Source organism: Equus asinus, chromosome 1 (assembly GCF_041296235.1).
Source record: "Equus asinus isolate D_3611 breed Donkey chromosome 1, EquAss-T2T_v2, whole genome shotgun sequence".
NCBI lineage: Eukaryota > Metazoa > Chordata > Mammalia > Perissodactyla > Equidae > Equus > Equus asinus.
In genome coordinates this window covers 118,526,660-118,550,274 of record NC_091790.1, presented here as the reverse complement: position 1 = coordinate 118,550,274, position 23,615 = coordinate 118,526,660, and the positions used below count along the sequence as shown (strand labels likewise).

At 37.6% G+C, this 23,615-nt stretch overlaps 1 protein-coding gene across 1 annotated transcript in view; it reads right to left on the bottom strand.

Annotated features, from left to right (window-relative positions):
* The window catches only part of VTA1 (vesicle trafficking 1), a 73,979-nt gene extending 50,364 nt beyond the window's left edge, over window positions 1–23,615 (bottom strand). The window contains exons 1-4 of the mRNA XM_014854876.3: window positions 23,448–23,615; window positions 4,201–4,295; window positions 1,265–1,392; window positions 547–622 (exon numbers count right to left, since the gene is read on the bottom strand). Of these exons, the coding sequence (XP_014710362.1) occupies window positions 547–622; window positions 1,265–1,392; window positions 4,201–4,295; window positions 23,448–23,559 (411 nt within the window). The 5' untranslated portion in view covers window positions 23,560–23,615. The remainder of the gene's footprint in view (window positions 1–546; window positions 623–1,264; window positions 1,393–4,200; window positions 4,296–23,447) is intronic.

Below are 23,615 nucleotides of genomic sequence, written 5' to 3'. Positions count from 1 at the left end.
TGAGATGAGCATGTGCTCCACTTATCCCAGGGGTTACAGGAAACAGACATAAGATGGATATGAAGCATCCAATAAAACATCAAGTTCTATATGTATTCTACAACAGAAACAAAACAGAAATAATAATACTTCTGACCAGAAATGAAATAGGAAAAAGAAACAGTCCTAAAAAGTCTCTACTTCTAGTACGCTGACCAAATAACAGTATAGAAATTTAACAGCATACAGGATTAGGAATATTTACACTTAACAAAATCAAACTTTAAACCCGTGCTGCCCAATACAGTAGCCATGTATTTGCTAAAGTGGAAAATACACACTGGATTTAAAGAACTTATTACAAAAAAATTATACATTTTAAAAATAATTTCATCTTTTGTTTTTACTTTTTAAAACGCGGCTAGTAGAAAATTTAAAACTTTATTCTTTGCTTACACCACATTCCTGATGAACACGCTGCTTAAAATAAACAATGAAATAACAAAACTGGTAAAGAGAAACAATGTGGATGTTCAGCTAATAAGACAATAAAGAATGTACACTCACTTCCTCAGTGAGTTCTCCAAACACTGTTATGACATCTATTAAAAGACTTGCCGTATAGAAGGACTTGATCATGTTTCTGGAAGAGAAAAGAGAGCTGGTCTAGTTCAAATGAAAAACATTAAGATGTAGAATTAGTCATGTAGCTTTAAGGAAAAAATTCCAGTGTTTTAAAATAAAATCAGATTTCAAGAACACAATGGAGCGCCTTTTGTAATCTCTTATCAGGAGAAAGTAACAACACTCATATTGCAAGTAAATATGCTACAGTAAGGTTTTATAGTGATTTTAGAAAGTGTAACTACAGCATTATCTGAACGCATATCAAGCCATGTGCATCTCTTTGCATTTAAGTATTATTATAATAATGACAAATCATTTGAATTGGTAGGGGTGGGAATTTCTAAAATCAATTATCATTTAACCAGGCTGTTTTTGGCTGAAATCAACTCTTCGACCTGACTAAACGTTAAAGAATGGCTAGTGAGGGCATATTTACTGAGAAGCTGAATCTGTCCTGCGTCCTCTTCTTCCTTCAGCCCTTTCTCTAAAAGGACAGAATTGCTCTCAGAATCCAAAATCATTCTGAGATTTATAAGTAATTAAAAGAAAAATCTTAATCATTAATCAGGAAGTCTGAAAGTGTTCAACAGAAAACTGGATAATTCTGGTTACACAGTAACTAAATGTGTAATTTTTATTTTCCTCTTTCTTTACTTACTTGTGAAATCGCCCAGCACGATCTTCATTATCTGCATACAAAAACATTTTCAAAGCGTAATTCTCCAAATGGGCAGAACCAACTATTTCTTGAGTAATAGCTTCATTATCACCCAGCTGTTTCTTAAGCTAAAATAAAATCAGATACAAAGCTTATGATTTTGGACTTACAAAAGTGTATGCGTAAGTACAAACAATCCTAATAATCACTTTAAGTAAATTATTTTACTTTCATTTCAGTAAAAGACATCAATGAAATCTTGCAAAAAGAAAATTGCTCTGCCTCAGCCCAAAGTGTTTAAAACAAAATCCAAAGTGTACAGAATTTTCAAGAAACACACTCATGATAACCTGAAAGTATAATTTAGCTTTAAAAAACAAAATAGCCAAGAAGAAAAAGATAACACATCCAACTATCTATGTAAATCATCAGGCAAATATTTCAAAATAATGTATCATCCAATGTACTATATCAGGTATCCTAAATACAGAATTAGGAAATTCTTTCCTAATCATATATAATTTAAAATTTTAATTTATTCCCATTTCAATTTCTTCTATCAAACATAAAAAAAAAGCCTTAGAAAGATCATTATATCCTAAAATAGTATCTCTCAGAGGACACTGTGTAAAAAGAGATCTAATTCTAAGTAAGGTATATGACAAACTTAGAATAGGATTATGGAAGTCTTAAAAATTTAGATAAATATATACCTAAATCAACACAATTTACAACTATATAAACTTCAAGTCAGTATATTTCTTTCCTACACGCACAATAATTCAAAGTATTTTAAAAGCAACAAAGTTCCTACATTTTACTCAGACTGTCATATTGAATAAAATGACCTCCTGGAATATTAGATCTGAGCACCACACTACTGTTTAAAAATTGCTTTTTTTGGGGGGGGGAAGATTAGCCCTGAGCTAACATCTGCTGCCAATCCTCCTGTTTTTGCTGAGGAAGACCGGCCCTGAGCCAACATCTGTGCCCATCTTCCTCTACTTCATATGTGGGACGCCTACCACAGCACGGCTTGCCAAGCGGTGCCATGTCTGCACCTGGGATCTGAACCAGCAAACCTCTGGCTGCCGAAGCGGAATGTGCAAACTTAACTGCTGTGCCACCAGGCCGGCCCCTAAAAATTGCTTTTTTAAAAGATGTTATAAAGTAAAAACTTAAATTTAAAAAAGGCCTTAGGATTTTTCATAAAATTAACAAAGTAAATATTCTCATAATTACAACAGAGTAATTTAAGGTCCAGAAGAGATTTACTGTTGGAAGTTAAGGACATTTTGGCTCTGCTTATCCTGAACAAAATCAGAAAGAAGCCCCACATATGACATTAGTTTACTGTATCCAAATTGTGAAATAATTTAATTCTGGAGGCGAATTTAATTCTAGAAAAATTTAGTGGGAGTAGGTCACTTCATCTCATCTCCAACATAAAACCTCTGACGACAAAAAAAAAACCATATACTCGAAGTTTTCCAAATGTAATGTAAACACTACAGCACAGGCAGATGCCCTCTCACTACGTAATAAACTTACTCGTTATTTAATTTAGATGACGATAAACTCCTGATGAGCCCCTTTATAAAATAAATGCGATTTTATACTTTGCTCATGATAAAGAAATGTTTGAGTTTTGTCTATCTATAAGCTATTATTATTTTAGCTATTATTGTTATACTATGAAATTAATAAAGAGATCTATTCTATATCAAATGTCTGTTACAGATGGGAGTTTATGAACGGACTGCTATGTGTGAAACACATTTTTCCCCTCACCTCCTCACTCCACCCTCCGAGAAAAGAGGACTCAAATTCTTCCTGCATCCATAGAAGCAGTGTTAGAAGTGGAAGGCCAAACAGGCTCCAAGGGCAGCTGAGTTCCCATCAGTGGCGCCACCAGGCCCACCTTGGGTGGTTAACAGTAGCAGATGACAGAGGCTCTGGGTCAGAAGGCCAGACAGCCATACCAAGTTAGAGAGAACACTATTGCCCACAGCTGCTTAATACATGGCCACTGCTTTGAAGTGAATAACTTCTAACATTTATAAAAGCTCTGGGATGACTAGTATAAATGCTTTGATTTTTAATAAAGCTAAATTTTGTCTCTCTAAACAAAAGAATGCAAATGATCGAATAAACATTTAGGTTTCTAATTCTCTTGAGCAAGTCACATAACTAAGTAAGGAAATAAAAAGTAAGCTGCAGCTATTAATATAACAGCCTTGGAGATGAATTAATGAGTAGACGTTGACATTGTTAAAAGAGGAACAGTGAGGGCTGGGCACGGGAGACACAGGGTGGAGCCCTGATCACTAAGTGAGATTTCTGCCTTCCTGATGTACTGACATCCAATCCAACCCATTCAGTTTTTCCTGGATTGGCGCCTCTACATAACCTGTGAAATTACATCAGGGTTCAAGAAGGTGAGTCATTAGTCATCTGCCACCTTTCTGCTAGCAGGGGAGAATGCTTGGACCATAAGAGTATCTTGTCTTGGGACCAGGAGTGGGATGAGGAGACAACAGGCAACTGATATAATTTCCTTCATTGTCCCTTTCACTAAATAAATAGTCCATTTCATTATTACAAGAGCTATTTAAGAATTCCCAAATCAATCATCCATGTGACTGCATGAGGGAAGGTTAGAAAGCGTTCATCACTTATGAAAGGATGACTTAAAGGCCATCTACAATAAGAGGGAACAAGATATAACGGTATATGCAAGGATACTGAAACCTACTTTCATTTGTGTTTACAATTCCCTTATCAGTATGATGTAAATGTAAAACACTGGGTTTAATTTTTCCTTACCTATAATGACACTGCCAGGGGGAGAACTAAAATAAGACACACATACACAAATGAGAGAAAACGGCATTTTAAACATTATTTAGAAAATAAATTATCAGTGTTTAACTTACAGCTTCTAACTGATCCATTAGCTTTGATAAAAATTTACGACATTCAGGAGTTTTACTATCAATCTTCATTCCAGTTTGCATCGCATATAAACGACCTACAAAGAAAAGAAAAATAAGATGATTTGAACAATTTCATTTTCATCTTCCTCCATGACTGAATGTGAATTTAGAAATAAAACTTTGATTTACTATGGATCTTATTTACAAATATAAAGAGCACAAAAATATTATCCAAAGAACGTAAGAGATTCATGAGGATGACGATGACTTTTCACCAAGTAAGGCCTTCTCTTTTGGCACTGTTTAAAAAAAAAAGGACTAGGTCCTAAGTTGTCAAAGGGACCTGCAATTTAACTGATAAGTCAGAGCACTCAGAAAAACACTGCAGCTACAAGAACACTTGTCAAGTGTCAGATAAAATATACAATGTGGGCTGGGATAGTGGGAGATGTGACTGTAGCTGAGACTAATAGGCTGAATTGTTTTAGTCATTTTTATGTATACAAATAAAAATAAATATACCCTCTCTTTAAAAAAATTAATGAAAACATTAGAGATAAGGCAAAAGCTACAGACTTCTCTGACACCACAATCCGAATCGCTGTGAACAGGTCGGTGGTGGCTGTTGTTACCCTTGATGTGCACATGTACTGCCTGTAATTTACCTCTTACATTCAACCATATGTTCTGGGCATCTGTGTTAGCACTACAGTGCTCCACAGTGTGGACATATCACTCTAACTATGGCCCATTTGGGTAGTGCTCAGATTTTCATTGTTACAAGTCACGCTGTGCTACCAGACCTTCTTGTACACACAGGCAAAGAGTTCCCTGAGTAGACACAAGAAATGGAATTCCTGGGTCATGGTGTGTGTGTACCTTTTTCATTTTGAAGCTACTCTTAAACTGTTCTCCAAAATAGATTACCAATATGCAGTTATAGCTGTAACATATACAAGCACCGATTTCCCCCAAACTCACAAAAAATTGCTATGATTAAAACTTCGGAGCCAGCCCTGATGGCCTAGCAGTTAAAGTTCAGTGTGTTCCACTTTGGCGGCCTGGGTTTGGTTCCTGGGCATGGAACCATACTACTTCTCTGTCAGTAGCCATGCTTTGGCAGCAACTCACACAGAAGAGCCAGAATAATTTTCAACTATACACAACTATGTACTGGGGTTGGGCGGGGGGGAAGGGAGAAAAAAGAAGGAAGACTGCCAACAGAAGTTAGCTTAGGGCAAATTTTCCCCTGCAAAAAAACACAACAACAACAATTTTCAACTTCCTATCAATCAAGACTGTAATTGGTATTTCACTGTTTGATTCTGCATTTTCACTACTGAAAAGTAATTATGCATTTACTGGCTAGCTGTATATCTTCCTTTACGAATTTGGGATAGCTACCAAAAGAAAAGAAAAAAAAAAAATGTTCTGCCCAGTTTTCTCTTGGGTTGTTTGCTTTTGAACAACTTGCCTTGCAGCAGTCCTTTATATAGCATGAAGGAGGGATACAACATTTTCCCCCAAGTGGAATCTTGTGAACACTATCCCTCTTCCGTGCTTCACTTTTCTCCTCAGCATGTAATCATCTTCTATTTATTTATCCTCTGTCTCTACTCAAACTAGAAATTAACCTCCACAACGATGGCAATTTCAGTCTATTTGGTTTGCTTATGTTTCTCTGGCATCTAGGATAGTGCTTGGCCTTCAATAAACATTTTCTGAATAGATAAATACACGAATGACAGAATAGCTCATTCTGTTCCACTGACTTAAATGCCACTTTTATCATATATTATCATATATTAAGTTTCCATGGGACAAAAGGGCCCAATTCTGTATATTGTCAATCTTGCTTTGTCAGTCTATCACTGCTTCATTTACTAAAGCATTGTAACATGGCTTGGTATCTGTTAGTTACTCTCAGGATTTCCATTTCAATTATGTCTACTTGATCATATCTTCTTTAAAATGTATTAATATACACATAATACACATTTATTTGATCTGTGTGTTTTGAACTTTAATAGCTTATCTGAAGGCACTACTTTTTAATGCTTAGGCTTTTAGGGCTATCTCATGTTACAGAGCTTGAAATTTAATTCATTAATGTATCTATTTCCATATATCAAATTTAAGGGCTTGATCCATCTAGGTATTAATGAGAGAAAAAGAAATGGAATTCCGAAAGTGTTGTACAGAGTTACACTGCCACACAGCATAAAAACACAGTGCTGTCATTTTCACTGCTCATGAGGCAGCGTTGGATATCACTCTGACCCAAAACCAGATTCTAATTGGAGAAGCAAAAAAGGCACTTATTTTAAATATCCACTGCTTTGAACACAAACGTGACCAAATTTCCTATCTTTGTCTCTTTCTTTTTTTTGTGTGAGGAAGAGTGGCCCTGAGCTAACATCTGGGCCAATATTCCTCTATTTTGTATGTGGGACACTTCCACAGCATGGCTTGACAAGCAATGTGTGGGTCCGCGCCTGGGATCCAAACCCGTGAACCCTGGGCTGCTGAAGTGGAATGCGCAAACTTAATCACTATGCCCCCAGGCCAGCCCCTCTCTCTCTTGCTTTTTAACAGCCATATTTCTTCAGCAACAAGTCCAGGCTCTTCACCCACCTGTCTATTAGGTTTTAGTCATCCCCCAACCCTCACCCTACCAACACCTTTTAAAGCATGGTTGAACACCCTCCCCCTTTTAAACCAGTTGTATCTTTTGAGTTGTTGGAGCTCTGTGCCTGTTTTAGTCACCTCTTTTGTTCTTGAAACCGTGATTAAACTCCCCAATACTGCCTCTTTGTGAGTTCTTCAGGTCCTTCCTTTCGGCATTTTTGTTGCATTTCTTTTTTTAAAGGGCATCCCATGAACTCTTCATATTAGCTGCAAATATTATCTTTCAATTTTTGAATGTTGTTTTAAGAGACGCTTAAAATATTTATGTACTTAAAGCTATTATTTGTGATTTTTCCCCCTAACAGTTCTAAGCTTGAAAAGTTCTTTTTATCTCCAAGGGACTTGATAATCTAACTTACGTTTCCCCTCCTTCCCCAAATATTGGCACCTATCTCAAATACAATTAATAAATAATTCTTCCTTTCTCTAATGATTTGTGGTTCCTTCTTTAATATATTTTTACTTTTTATATTTCCTGGCTATTTGATTTCACTGAGACCACAAATCAAATGTCATCTCCTCACATGACCTGATAATATGCGTTTTTTCCCTCCAAATTTAATCTTAGTATGTCTTACTGTACTACCAAAATTTTCTGAGAAAGTTTAAGTGTTCTTATTCCCACTTTTAAGAGGAAGGCTTTTAGGTGAGAGTAGGGATCAACTCCATGCCAGGTTGCTCACATTTTCCCTGTAAGAGTTCCCACCCTAAGCCATACTGCGGCTGTGGCGTTTGAGACCCATCTGATGCCAGGGATCAGCAAACCAATCGGGTGGAGTGTGGGGAAGAAAAGAGCAGCATTTATATTGATATTTTTATCTAATCCTTTACAAGCTTCTGTTTTTATATATCTTTTATAATATAGTTTTTTTAATAATTCATACAGTATTATGACATCAATACGTAACTGGAATTTATAAATAATTTACAGAGTAATTAGAGATTTGTGTTTAATGTGTTTATTTTTTAACTCATATGGATAGGTGATCAGAAGGTCACTGCATCTGCACTCCTCTCAACTATAAACTGTTTTCTTGCCCTAACCTAGCCCGTGCCTCTTCCACAGCCCTGTTCCTCCCACTGCAGTCCCGGGAACGGCTGCTCCATAACCAGCAAACTCCCCTACATCTCCTCAGATTCCTTCTCCCTCTGTCTTGACTGAAATATCATGTCACTTAAAGAAATCACTTTATTTGCCGTCCTCTCAAGTGTGATATTTAATTCTCTTCCATTCCTCCTATCTCGAGGTTGGCAAGCATGATTGGTTTTCTCTTTGCGTCCCAGTGCCACTTATAGTATTCTCCCAATATCTTCTAAACACGATGGTCTAGGGCTCACGCTACGCTCTTCCACTTGATCTTGTTATGCTTGTAATTGCCCATGGACCTCAGGGTGCTTCCTTCTTCTTCCATCCTCTTGAAAAGTTTGCTGTTTACATGGACAATCCATCCTTGAGGCAGAGACTGCTAGCTGTCTACCCACATCCTTCCTTCCTATCTTCTTTACTAATAAGACCCCTACATTATTAGGGAGCAGTAACGTACCTAGCCAAAACAGTACATTTCCTAGTATTCCTCAGAGCAAAATATGGCCATGTAACTAAGGCTAATATCACATAACCAGAAATTGTTGGAAGAGACTTCTGGAAGTCGCCTTGAAAGGAGGAATGACAGCAGGGGAAAGACCTTACTGACCCTTTCCCTTTCCTCCTCCCTGCTGCCTAGAATAGAAATGCGATGACTGAAACTCTAGTAAACATCTTGGACCACAAGGCAATCTTGGAAATGGTAATCATGTGCTAGTTTGTACATCTGAAATTGGAAAGAGCTTCGGTCCCCGATGACTCCATGGAATTGGCACAATGGCACTGGGTACTGCCAACATCAGATTTTCTTTTAAATGAGGAAGTAAATCCTCATTTTACTTAGCCATTGTTATTTTGGATTTTCTGTGATGAGAAAGAAAATTTAATTCTAACGCAAACACAGCATCATGTTCTCAATTCTTTTTTTAAAATTTTATTTTTAGATCCTTTGTTTTTGTTTTTTGAGGAAGATTAGCCCTGAGCTAACTACTCCCAGTCCTCCCCCTTTTGCTGAGGAAGACTGGCCCTGAGCTAACATCCGTGCCCATCTTCCACTACTTTACACGTGGGACGCCTACCACAGCATGGCTTTTGCCAAGTGATGCCATATCCACACCCGGGATCCAAACTGGCAAACCCTGGGCAGCCGAGAAGCGAACGTGTGAACTTAACCGCTGCGATACCAGGCCGGCCCCCATGTTCTCAATTCTTATCAACTGTGATCTCCAATAATTCTATGTGCTCTCCCTTACATGCCAGTCATTCCATAAATAAATTACCGTCTCAAACTGCTATACCTCCAAAATCAGTATATCAACCACCCACTCTAAACACAATTTCCTTTTCTTCCAACTTTAAACTATGCCTATTACTACAGGCTTCCAGTTCACTGGTGTCTCCCTACTTCTTCACTACAATGTCTTTTCTCTTTTAACTTCCCTCTGCAACCAGCTTTGATTTTACAATATATCTTTCTAGAACTTCATTGCCCTATCTCCTTCTACCCTTAAATCTTTTTATTACATCCCTCTGGCAAAAGCTGACTCATACATAAACCCAACTATCCTCTTTCTCTATGCCTACATACAAGCAACAGAACCCACTGGCAGATTAGCATCATTATAAATACCAAATTATCAATATTGCCTTCTCAACCTCCCAAATTATTATTTCAAATGTACTTCAATTTCTTTAAAACAACCTGACCCAAATACACAGACTGATAATTGAACAGACACTAATTTATTCACTATCTACATACACTATTGGCCAATACAAAACATGATAATGTGAGGAAATACAGTACTGACAATGACATTTCCCTAAGAGGTCTTATTTTCCAATCCTAGTAGGGAACTCTATATGCATCCTACCATCTGTGGAGTGTGGTTAGCTACTTGGTAGACCAGCTTTGGGGATAAATGGCTATCCAGCACAGGTAATAGCCCAGGTAATAAAGAACTGAGACTGATTCCTAGATTCACATTGGCTTCACAGGCAGCCATCTCAGGACTTAACCATTAAGAAAATATGCAGAAAATTAATTCAGCACTTTCTTGTTACCACGTGAAAGTGATTATTCCTATGTAAAATGTGCAATTCTCAGTTTCTGATTTGTTACTCTTAACTATTTCTACTGTTGTTTATAATAAAAATGGACATTACCTATATCTCCTTTGAAGCAAAAATCAAATTATTCCCAATTCACTATCATCAGACCATCATCCTCCCTTATAAGACAAACATAAACGAATATCAGCTTCTTGTCCTTTAAAAGGTAATCTTCATACGGATGGCTGATACTTGAATATAGTATAGTTTGCAATACAGCTCACTGGTTTTGCCTACATGCATTTTTTCCCTTGTTTTACATGCATGTTTAGTTTTCAAAATTACACGGACATTATTATACGGTAACACTTTTAACTGATGAACTGAAAGAATCATCTCAGAATTGGGAAGATTTAAGATAAAAATTGGCCTGGCTTTTGCATTTTTGAATATCTTATGTGGTTTACAATTCTTAATAAAATTAATGAAAGTGAAAAGACCTTAAATCTACTTATGAAAATTAATAAGTACACTAAAAGATCTTTTTGCCATGAGGGATGGAAAAAAGGATCACTTTGATATAGAACTCTGTTCAACACAAGTAATTCATTGTAGCATCAGCAGTATGACGAAAAATTAATGTCTAACTTGGAAAATTACCTCCTAAAACAGAATAAATGTGTAGCTAAAGTCATCTATAAGAAAATATATTTGATTTATTTCATCAAGGAAATGTGCTTATTTTTATGAATAAATATTATTTGAAGTTGAGTAATGAGGCACATTTGCAAAAGGATAAACTATTTTCCAACCTAACTTTAATTTAATGTGAGGCATTTAGGAGACAAACATTTACTCATCCTGAAGGTATGCCTAATTCAAAGTTCCATAAAATCTAAACGTTAATTCTAACACATCTTTACTTATACATGAGAAATACGAAATGCATGATATAAACACATAAAAGATATATAAAAGCAATTGTGAAGAGTGATGCTTTAAAAGGTTAAATAAATGTGGCAAATAGGAATCATTATGACACATATAGATGTTTAAAAGCAAATTTTATTCCAACAAACAGAACTGAATATACTGCGGTATTCCTAAGTATATTATAAATGCCTGCTATATGGTTAGCATTATGTTTTGTGAAGGAACTCCTAAAGCAAAGATTAAAAAGAAAGTATGGACAAATGTCTATTAATAAGGGTACTTATTCCACTCATTCTCTTCATTGAACAAATATCTTTGAAGCTCCTGTCGTAACACAGCAGCTTTAAGAAAAAGTTAGCTACTCCTGAATTCCTACTAAAACACTGTGCCGGTCCATAGTAAACATATAGGGGTAACCTTGAGGCTCAGCTGAACACGGCCACGTGTATGTGTAGGGGAAAATTCCGCAAGGCCACACAAAGAATTTCTTGAGCAGGAACTGTGAGCTGACTGGCCCCGAGGCACACACGGGGCTGGGATGCACTCACGTTCCAACCACCAGACTGCACAGGCCTCGATGCTTACCCAGGATATTTCCTACTTTAAAATTTCTTTTATGACAAAATGACAATTAAGAAAATTAAAATGCTGTCTAGTGTTTATGGCACACCTATAAGTAAAATGTATGAATCCACAGCCAAGGACAAGAGGGGAAAAAGAAAGCGAAGTTCTTAGCTTATATGTGAGGTGGTATAGTAGACTGTGGCAATTCATTGAAAATGCTAGAGAAATCACTAAAAAAATAACACAGAGAAATATCTAATAAGCCCTCAGTGGAGGTACCAGAGAATCCAAAGTGCCTCAAAAGAGAAACAATAACTGAAGTTAAAAAACATCTAAAAACCAAAAAACCTTGAGAAGCCTCAGAAAAATAAATGACAAATTGAATGAAAGCAGGAACGTATCAAGCATTGAAACCTCCTATGTATAACCCTGTGCTGCTTAAGAGTATGTGAGCTTTCACTCTGAAAAATCAAACATAATTGTCATAAAAAGTGAACCTTACCAAAGACACTTTAAACTTGCATGGGGACAGCTAAGACAGAGTTGCTTGACTCCACTAACCCTCTCCCTTCAACCTTAAGGACAGGTTGAGAGACTAAAAATGAAAGGATTTAATCAAAAAAGAAGGAACTATTAAAATGACTACTGTTTACAAATAAAATTCATGTTTGCATACGTCTGCAAAAATAAACATAAGGTAAATGAATGGACTGCTCATGGATACATTAGTAGTCCAACTTTCTGTGTTATTATTAACCTGTCATTGCTTCAGTAAAGTACCCTGAGTCAGTCTATAATAAAAAAAGATGAGCACTTAAGACAACAGGACTATGGGTTCCAATTAATCATACGGATCCAGAAATCAGCAAAAAAGGGAAAAAACTGCTTATCTTTATTGGCTTATTAAGCTTGTCTGACTGGCTTTAAAAAGTCCAATTTCTGTGTGATTAACAACAACAATAAAAAAATAATAGGCAACTGATTATTAATCCTAATACCCACATGGCTTACTACCATCAATAAAAAAATCCAACACTATTTAGCCTTTAAACGAAATTAAAATTTTACACTTATATGTCCTATAAAATCTCAGCATTGAAATAACCATATGTACTTACAACTTTCTGAACAACTGTATTTAATTTTCCTATGATCATATAAACAAACAACTCTCAAAGAACATTCATACACTTCAAATGAAAGTCTATTAATTGTACAATGTCACCCCCTAGAGGAAACTTTAAAAAACCAAACTTGAAACTTTAAATGTTTAGTTACTTAACCAAATTGAAAAGGAAGGAATCATTCTGGGTTTAGCTTTATCTACAACACCAAATCTGACAGAATAAAAATATTTATCATATACTGTCCACATTTAGATACGACTCAAATATTTTCTGACTTTATGAAAGAACAAAAAAAAGAGAAAGACATGGAGCTCAGAGATGTGTAATACCATCAAGGCTGTCCTCTATCCTTACTAGGAATCTCCAAGATTACTGCACTGGCTTTTTGCCTCCCTTTCATTTTTCACCAATTTAACTAGTCTCTTTACTCTCACTCACTCTGTAACTGGTTTTCTAATTACTACCTATTATCAACAATTGTCCACATGACCCTTTCTCATCTTGCATCTGTCATTCAGGTCCTGGTTCCATCACTTACTAACAGAAGGACCAGGATGATCGAGAGATTCAAATCAGATACCCTAAAGAAAAGCATTGTTAAAAAAGACAAGAGCCACACGAACGTTAGTTGTCTGGCCTCTTTATTCAGTGACAACTACACGGACATAGTTCCTTCTAGGGACCACTACTGCCTTAAAATCTAGGTCAATTTAACAAACACTTTTTGAGCACCTTTTCTGTAGTGTGTAAATCTCTCTAGTGGCCTAGCACTACCTGGCACACTAAATGAATAAAGAGCACCCAGCAGGGTGCAAGCCTTCTTAAATTTACAGTCTAGAAAAGAGAAGAGGGCAATGAAAAGCAATTAAGGTAAAGCCACACAAGGCACAACGAGGACATAGAGAAGTAGCACCTTAAAACTAGGGCTTTAAGAGAAGGCCTCCCAGAAAAAAACATATTCAAGCTAGTACCTTAAGGATAAAAACGGAGTGGGCGTAGTGGGGAAAGGAAGAGGTGTCCAGGCGGAGAGAACAAATGTTGGAAGGCTTGGAGGAGATAAGAGAAAGCAAGGAAGCTTCCAGAAACAGAATGCAATTCACTTTGATTAAAACTACAAATGATGACTCTCAGTTCAAATGAGGAGCGGTCGCTACAGGCACTTACACTTGTTTCTGATAGACTATGGAGCTACTAAAGGTGACTTTAAAAAATTTTTTACTTTTAGTAAAGGTTTTGTTTTCAAATTTTTTATAGTATGAAACACATCCACTTACAGCATATAAAATATAAAAAAAGACAATCATAAGAAGAAACACCATCCATGAAACTAAAGCCACCATTTTTTTCTCCAAACATACATAAAAAAAAGTTCAGATTATAGTATATATACAATTTTATACCCTGTATTTTCATGTAAACTTTTCCCTATGTTACAAAGGATGATTTACAACTTTTAAATGATTACATTGCTTTCCACCCAGTGGATACACCATAATTTTACCTAACCATTTCCATAACGATATATCTTTAGGTTGTTAGTTTGACACAAATGTATAAATAATCATTCAGAGGATTCTGCATAAAGCTCTTAATATATTTGTGATTATTTCCTAAGGTTTTCAAAACTACAATTCCATACATTTTGCCAAAATGCTTTCAAAAACTTTGTACCAATTCAGTCACGACAATGAAGATTACACCATATATTCATTTACACTGAGTTATAATTTTACAGTCAAAAAGTGATATGCCATTTTAACTTACATTTTTACTTATTAAGCTGAAATGTTAATAATTAGTATTCCCTCCTTCAGTAGTTGTACATACATATTCTTTGTCCCTTTAGCTACAGGGATCTTAGGTTTTTTTTAGAATGGATTTGAATGAGTGCCTCCAGTATCAGGGATACTGGCCCTTGTCTCCCATCCATTGGAAATACTTTTTCTTAATGGATTATTTTTTAAAATTAATTGTACTGTTTGTGCGACACAGAATTTTTAAATGTCTACAGTCAACTCTATCATTCTCTTACTCTGGGTTTTTTTCAGAGCATTTAAAGCAGATCTTTCTGGTGGCAACAGGCGTTACCCGTCCAAAGTAGAAACTAGGAAGCAATGTCAACAGCTCAGGTGTAAAGTGAGGGCATGATACCAGAGAAACTGAGGAGATGATTACATTTTAAAAATGTGATGACTAGTTGATTGTGAGAGATATGAGGGAAGGAAGAAAAGATTAAGTTTTTAATTTCTAGCTAACAAATTTGAAAATCTGACATACAGAAGATATTCTGGAAAACTTTAACATATCAACATTGGCTCAAGTCAAATTTTTTAATGGAAAAAAAGTTGATATATATATAGAGAGGAACTTCCCCCCAAAGGCAAAAAGTTCTGCTTTATCTATGACTTCTTTTTTTAATTTAAAGAAACAGAGAAATCTGCTGCCTTTTCACCCAAGTCAGACCTGAGAAAAAAGAAGCAATCTTTTCAACAATATTTAGGAAACCAGCATAACATTGTTACTAAAAATCTGACAATGATGATACTTACAAAAAAGAAAAAGCTGAACCAAATTCACTTAGTAAAATTATTGGGGGAAAAACACAAGAGAAGATAAAATAGACTAGGACATTAAGAAAAATACACAATAAAATAAATAGACTGGAAACCAAAAGCATGATAAAAAAAGGAAAAACCTGGGGCTGGCCTGGTGGCATAGTGGTTAAGTTTGTGCATTCTGCTTCAGTGGCCCGGGGCTAAGAGGTTCAGATCCCAGGCATGGACCTCCACACTGCTCATCAGGCCATGCTGTGGTCACTTCTCAAATACAAAACAGAGGAGGACTGGCGCAGATGTTAGCTCAGTGACAGTTTTCCTTACCAAAAAAAAAAAAAAGAAGAAGAGAAAAAAGGACAAACTGGGCACCACCAAAATCAAACACTTGTGGTCTGTGAAACCGTGCTTTGATGACAAAAGACAAGCAACAGACTGGGAGAAAACATTTACAAAACACACGTCTGATGAAGGACTATTAACTAGAATATATGAAGAAGCCTCAAAATACACTGGAAAAAAAGAAAGAACAGAGGGAAAAAACATGAAAAGACATTTCACTGAAGATATACAGATAGTAAATAGGCATAAGAAAGGAGGTTAACTTCAGTAGCCATCAGGAAAATAAAAATTGAAACTATGATGAGATATCACCACACCTATCAGAATGACAAAAATAAAAAACTGACACACCAAATGCTGGGGAGGATGCAGAGCAACTGGTTACTCCTCACTCATATGCTGCTGCTAAGAATATAAAATAGTACAGTCAGTGTGGAAAACAGTTTACCAGCTTCTTGTAAAACCAAAAATGCAATTACCATATGTCCCAGCAATTGTACTCTTGGCCATCGAGCGCAGAGAAATGCAAACTTATGTTCACACAAAAAAATCATACATGAATGTTCATATCCGCTTTATTCATAGTAGTAACAAGCTGAAAACAACCTGTCTTAGTCCATTTGGGCTGCTATAACAAAATACCGCAAACTGGGGAGCTTATAAATAACAGAAATTTATTGCTCACAGTTCTAGAGACTGGAAGTCAGTGCCCACATGGCCAGGTGAGGGCTCTCCTCCAGGCTGCACTCGTGGAGGGTCCACCCTTATGGCCTAAACACTTCCCAAAGGCCTTACCCACTAACACCACTGCCTCTGGGAGCTAGGATTTCAACATGAATTTGGGGGAGGGACACAAACAGTCAGACCACAGCATAACCGTAATGTCCTTCAACGGCTAAATTGTTAAACTGTGGAATACACACACCATGGAATACTACTGAGCATTAAAAAAGAAACAAACCACAGATACATGCAATGACTCAGATGCTCTCCAGGCAACTGTGCTGAGTGAAAAGAGTCAGCTCCATTGGTTACATAACCGTGACTTCATTTATACAACACTTTTAACATGCTACAATTTTAGAAATGGAGCACAGGTGAGTGGCTGCCAGGGGACAGCAGGCCCAGTGGAAGGGGAGGTAGGTGTAGTTATAACAGGGTAACATGAGGGAGTTTCAGGAAACTGTTCTCTATCTTCACTATGGAATGAGCACAGGTCTACACCTAATAAAGCTGTCTAGAACTAAATATGCACACACACAAATGAATACACGTAAAATTGGGGAAGTTTAGAATAAGACTGCTGGATCGTACCAATGTCAATATTCTAGTTGTGATACTATACGACAGTTTTGCAAGATATTACCATTGGGCACACCGGGTAAAGGGCGCACAGGGTCCCTCTGTGTTATTTCTTACAACTGCATGTGGATCTACAATTATCTCAAAATAAAAAGTTTAGTTAAAAAAAAAAGCTAATGGGATTCTTTCCAGGAAGAGAGGGATGTTTCAAATATGAGTGAATTCAACAATTTGTTATAACTTACTACATTCGAAATTTCAAAGTAAATAATAAGCATATTAGCACTTCAATAAATAGTCAAAAATTAATGTGCTCTACAGTATTTTAACACTTATTCCTGATTTAAAAAGAAAACAAAGACTAGACAACTTAGAAATATAGTGATATTAACGTAACAATTTAAAAAATGATAAAACACTAGAGTATTCCCATTGAGGCCAGAGATAAATCACCTTTGGAAATCATGAAATAGTAGAAAAGAGGCCCAACGGGCACATCCTATGATGACATATGTATGACTTAATCTAAAATCCATTATAAACATAGCAAGGTAACAAATTTTAAATTAGAGTGTTGGAATTCTTCATTACATTGCCTTACTGTAGTGAGAGCAAGTTAGAAAGCTATAAATTACTATATACTTCATTTATTCAGTCACCAGATAAAATTTACAAATATCCACCATGTCTTAGGTACTGCATAAAGAGATTCGAAGATCGTCAATGTAAGACATACCTCTTGCTCTCACAGAGCTTACATTCTAGTGGAATATTAACAGAGACAGCATTCATTAAACATGTGTGAACACCAATTATGTGCCAGGTGGTGAAAGACAGCGAGGTATCGATCCTTGTCCTCCAGGAGAACCCACAAGATTGAAACGTAAACAGGTGTTTATAACACAACATGATCCAGATGAAGAGCACACTGGGACAATTTCTAGACCATCCCTGCCTTGTGAGATCGTGAAAAAGCAACCTGCTAAAAGGAAAATCTGTACTGAACCAGTAAGAGTAAGTTAGTTAGGAGGAAGTCAGAGGGGATTCCAAGCAGAGAGCAACACACATACAGCATCAGAAGGAAAAGAAAACATGGAGCTTTTACAATCAGCAAGTAGTTTAGCAAAATAATCTCAAATTTTTTTCTCAAAAAAATTCTTCCTTGTTCTAGGAAGTTAGGAAATTTTTGTATCCTCTAAGATTACAGAAATGTATCCCTTCAAACATTTTTAAGTTGACATCTATCCGTGTTCATCAGAAGTTTAAATGAGTATAAAAAATATAATTTCTATACATCAAATATTGACATCTAAAAATTATATCACTCTTTCAAATGTAAATATCCTAGCAATTTGGTATCTATCATAATCTATTTTAAAACACAAAAAGCTCTTTTTTAAGAGTCAGAAATGTTACAGAGTTTTCTTTTAACTTGTATTTCCACTTCTTATCCTATAGAATTTATTATAAAGGAATATATTTGTATGCTCAAAAGTCCTAATGTGATTATCTTATCGTACCTCTCTGCAATAAAAAGTGTATAAAAATTGAAATTTAAATTTTTACAAAATTTCCAGTTAGATAAGGTGCTAAGTATTAAAATTTTTCTTTTGGAATGGAGTTCTTGCAATTATACTTGATCAAAACAACATAAATGTTATCTATTTTAATAATCCTTACATATAAAAAGTAAAATTTACTGGAACTGCATCTTATAATGAATTAAATCACATATCTATGAATCAGTATAATTTACTGTCATAATAAACCAGCTTGGTTCCATTCCTACTTTCATTTTTATGAATTTAACATGGGAGAAAATTCATTCACATAAAGCAACAGATAAGAATGGAAGTTTTGTCACAACAAAATCACTGAATTCTTTAAATTCCTTCTGGGTTACATGCTAGAAAGCATATAATCACCTATTACCAAATAATATTTTTAATAATCTTAGCTGACATTTCAATTAGGCCTGCCTCAAAAATTGTTTTAAAACTGGAGAAGGATTTGTCATCCCACCTTAGAGTACTCTTTTTCTCAATTCCTGTGAAGTATACAAAAAAGATCTTACAAAGATTCATCATTTTCTTTCACTCAGAGGGTTCCTATTTATGCTAAGACATTGAGACAGGATTGGGAAAACTGAAACACTATTCATTTCAACATACTCCGGCAAAAAAAAAATTAAATTGTTTTTATCTGATCACTTGTTTTAAACGTATTTCTGAAGAGACAAAAACCTCAGAGTTGAAGATTTACCTCATTTAAAATAAGGAGAATATCTACCATACTACATAAATGGCAAAACCAGTTGTTAACGTCAAACCAATCAGCCAATGGAGGCTTACATTTTCAGAAAAATATGACAATTTTCCAACTCAAATAAATATGTTAACCCGTGTCGCCACATGCCTCATCCCATTTCTGAGTTCTAATTCTAAAATTTCAATAAGCCACACACCCTTACATGAGCTTGTCACCTGGATGAAACAAGGCACTGTCCCCTTCACCATTTCTCTTTTGCTCTTATCTCAGGAAAGATATTCTTTAATAATGAACAGACAATGAAGCGCTAAGGTCACTTCATGAAAACTCTTATCCCATTTTTGGAATTCAGAACACTGCAACACACGCCACTTTTCAACATGAGGCATTATCCTTAACAAATATATGTATAAGTGTAACAGACTCTGAAAGACAGAATTTTCCATTATGGTCCTTCCACGTCCTTGTCCCCACACCCTCGTGCATATGACTTTGGCCCCAAAAACCAAAGGGACCTTGCTCCTCCGCACCCATCTGGATAAAATCCAAAGGATCAAACAATGGCTGCTAACACATAAGAACAATTCTCCTTCTGAGATTCATTCTTGACCAATTACTTCTGAAAGGAGACAAAATCCAGGTGACTCCCCCATCCTCCTTATAAAATGTTCCATTCTCTCTCCCCGAATTAGAACGCTTCTTTGACATCCTTTCTCACGCCTGGCATTTTCAAATAAATGCTATTCTTTGCTCTGATTTTCTTCCAAACAAGACAGGCTAAAACAGGAAGCGCCACCTAATACCTTAATTAGCGGAGGCTTCACTAACACCAGTAATTTGAACTGTTCCTTTTTTCTGGACACCCCACAGGTTTTCCAACCTTCCTCCCCAGCGCAATACACCATAAAAATACTCGTGATGCACGATGGTGTGCCTTTCTTCTTAAAGCAGAAGGGCGATGTGAACAGGATGGGGGGAAAGAGAAGCAGCCTACTCTTCTGTTACCCTGACCAAAGGCTTCGCCAGGAAAGAAAACAAATGGAAGGTGAAAATTGGGAAACTGATTCCTGTAGTACTACTTGAACACTGAAACTTGAAGAACACTGGGTTAGTATGTCTATAAAACAAATTGCAAGGAAAGAAACCACCATGAGCAGTCTTCTGTGAAACCGAAGAATCAGACCCACAAATATAGTAGCTACAGGAATTATCAGACAGCAAATCTAAGTAAATATTTTTAAAGCACTTAAAGAGATGAGTGTTTAAAAAATATAGGAACAGGGGCTCGCCCCGTGGCAGAGTGGTTAAGTCCGCGCGCTCCACCGCAGACGGCCCAGTGTTTCGTTGGTTCGAATCCTGGGCACGGACATGGCACTGCTCATCAAACCACACTAAGGCAGTGTCCCACGTGCCACAACTAGAAGGACCCACAACGAAGAATATACAACTATGTACCGGGGGGCTTTGGGGAGAAAAGGAAAAAAATAAAATCTTTAGAAAAAAAAAATATAGTAACAAAAAACTATCAGAAATGGCTAAGCCAATTTGAAAACAAATAAAAGAGAGAATATCTAGAAATAAAAAATGGAAGTAGAAACTCAATAAATGGGTTACACAATAGGAGATATGGAGGTGAAGACAGACGTCAAGAAATTACACAGAATGTAGCACAGACAGAGACAAAGGGATGAAAACTATGAAAGCATTAAGAGACAAAGAGGTTAAAGGCAAAAAATGCAATACGTGTCTAAACACAACTTGGAGAATAGAGAGAACAGAGGAGAAGAAACATTTGAACAGCTAATAGTAAAGAATTTTCCAGAATTGATGAAAGATACCCATCTACAGATTAAGAAGGCAAAGTCGCAAACAAGGTACACAAAAAGAAATCAAGGCCTTGCAGATCAGCATGTAAATCATAAAGGAAGAGGCTGATAAATTGGCTATATTTTAAAATTAAGAATGTTTGGACATCAAAGGACTTCATAAAAAGAGTGAAAAATCAAATTGTGAACTTGCAGAAGACATTTGCAATGCATATAACAAAGGATTAGTATTTGGATTAAGAAAAGACAAACAGCTAAATAGGAAAACAGTCCAAAGCAATAAACAGGAATTTCAAAAGGGAATCACAAATGGTTCATTAACATATGAAAAGATACTCAACCTCATTAAGACTCAGAGAATTGCAAATTTCCCCCCAATGAGACCCCATTTCATGCCCACCAAATTGGCACAAATTTAAAAGTCTAATAACATCAAAAGTGGTGGGTACATCAGTGTTCATTTTATTATTCCTTAAACTCTATACACACGATATATGTTTTGAGTTTGCATATGTTTCATAACAAAAATACTTCTGAAGTGCCACCTGGGCTTCAATAAAAATGTCTGCTCATGACCCTGCTGAGAGCATTTCAGTGAACTAATGGGCACAAACACCAGACTCAACGGGCTGAAAAGGTGCAACAAGACAAGGATGTAAAGACAACTACAGAAAACAATTTCAAGCTTATCTATGAGGCTGGGCAGACAGGACTTTGGGGGAATGTCATAGTCAGAGCTTCTATTTTTTTATTTTTTAAATAAAGGAAACTGGGACAAGTTTAGAAAGAAACAGCAAAAGGGAGAAGATAATGACACAGGAAATAAAGGGTCCCTGGGTAATCACAAAGGTATACAATACAGAGCCCATGAACAGGATTCATTTTAGACAGGAACAAGGGTTCCCATGTCATTGTTGTAAGAGATCACCTCTTTGTCCTTATCACACCATTCTTCTTGCTCTATCCACTCCAGTCACAATGGCCTCCTTGATCCCCCTCCATGCAAGCCTCTGCCTCAGGACTTTAGTACCTGTCATTCTCTTTATGGAGAACACTCTTCCCCAGATGATGCGAAGCCTACCTTCCACTCCTTTCAAGTCTTTGCTCAGATGAGAACCCAGGGAAATCTTCCCTCACCACCTTGAAAGAGGAGTCTGCTCCGCACTCCCTACCACCACGACTCTTGGTGCTCCCTGTTCTCTTTCTCTGCTTTATTTTTCTTCCCAACATTATAATATTCTATACAATAGATTCATTTTATTGTTTAGTCCTCCCACTCTATTGCATGTAAGCTCCATGGATGCAGGAACTGTAGCCACAGGACCCAATAATGCTTGATACAAGCAGATGCTCAATAAACACATGCTGAATGGATGACCAATGATCCCTGCTTGACGAACCTGAAGAACAAGTATAACGGATTTAACGCTGTAAGAGTTGAACAGAATGAGGTAAAGCCTAGAGAGTAATCAACTTACTGCCTACAGAAGAGAAGACGACTGAGTTAGATCGCGAATCACGAGTGGTTTGCCAAGTGGAGAAAAAGGGGAAACATTCCAAGAAAGTGAAGAACGTGGAGGTTGGAAAGAGCCTGGAACATCTGAGAAATGAAAATGGGGTACACAGGGATGACAGTGGGCAGGGGCGACCGCGGACCAAATCTTAGCTGACGGTATACCATTCACAACAGGGGTCACGGTATAGTGAGCTTCTCAACTCTAAAAGTCCTTTTCAGACGATCTACGGCGGCTCAGTTGTTTTATCTGCAGTCAAGTTAGGGTAGAGAATATAAAATAAACTTCACATGAAACTACTGGAACTACTCTCTTCGCTGCAAAAGAAAAAGTTGAAACAAACGTAATCGGTGTTTTCCACCAACTGTAGATCATACGCATCACAATCGATCAGAAGGACAGCAAGACCACCAAGCGTCTCCACCCCAGGCATCACCTAAGTGGAGACTGAACATTCTCCTGGGTGGGAAGGAGCGGTCTGGACGCAGGACGGGAACGGTCAGATCCAAGGGCTTGCTCTGCAGCAGACGCCCTCCATCAACCCCTGCTGAGTTTCTGGACCCGCCTGCACGGCCATAACGGACTGCGCTTCTCCTCCGTTCCCGATCAGCCTGTCTTCCTTTGTCCCCATCACCAGTGTCTCTGGGCCTTGCCTTCGCTTTCGCTGCCACTCCCTCAACCACCCCGGTTATCTTCAGGACGCCCCGGCGGAGGCAGGAGCTCCGCGTCCACACGGAGAAGACCTCAGGGCAGAGAGCCGGAGCTCACGGGCCCGGGCCGGCGGTTCGGGAACCCCGAAGCCAGCGCGGGGGAGCACCGCGCCTCCCGAGCGCCGCCGCTCCGGGGCCCGCGAGGGGCGGGGAGGGCCGCGGAGTCCCCAGGCTGGGCCCGAGGTCAGAGCTCGAGTCCAGAGCCCGGGGCGGGGCCTGCCCACGAACCGAGGGGCGGCGCGGGGCGGCGGGGGTCAGGACGGGCGCGGCGACTCGGGGACTCACAGTAATAGGCCACCACAGGGTCCCGCTTGTCATGCTCCTGAGCCGTCCTCAGGTGATGCTGGATGCTCTTAAACGGGGTCGGCAGAGGGGGCAGCCCGGCGAGCGCGGCCATCTCCGCTCCGGGACTCACCACTTCCTACTCGCGCGCCACCGACACTTCCGCTTCCG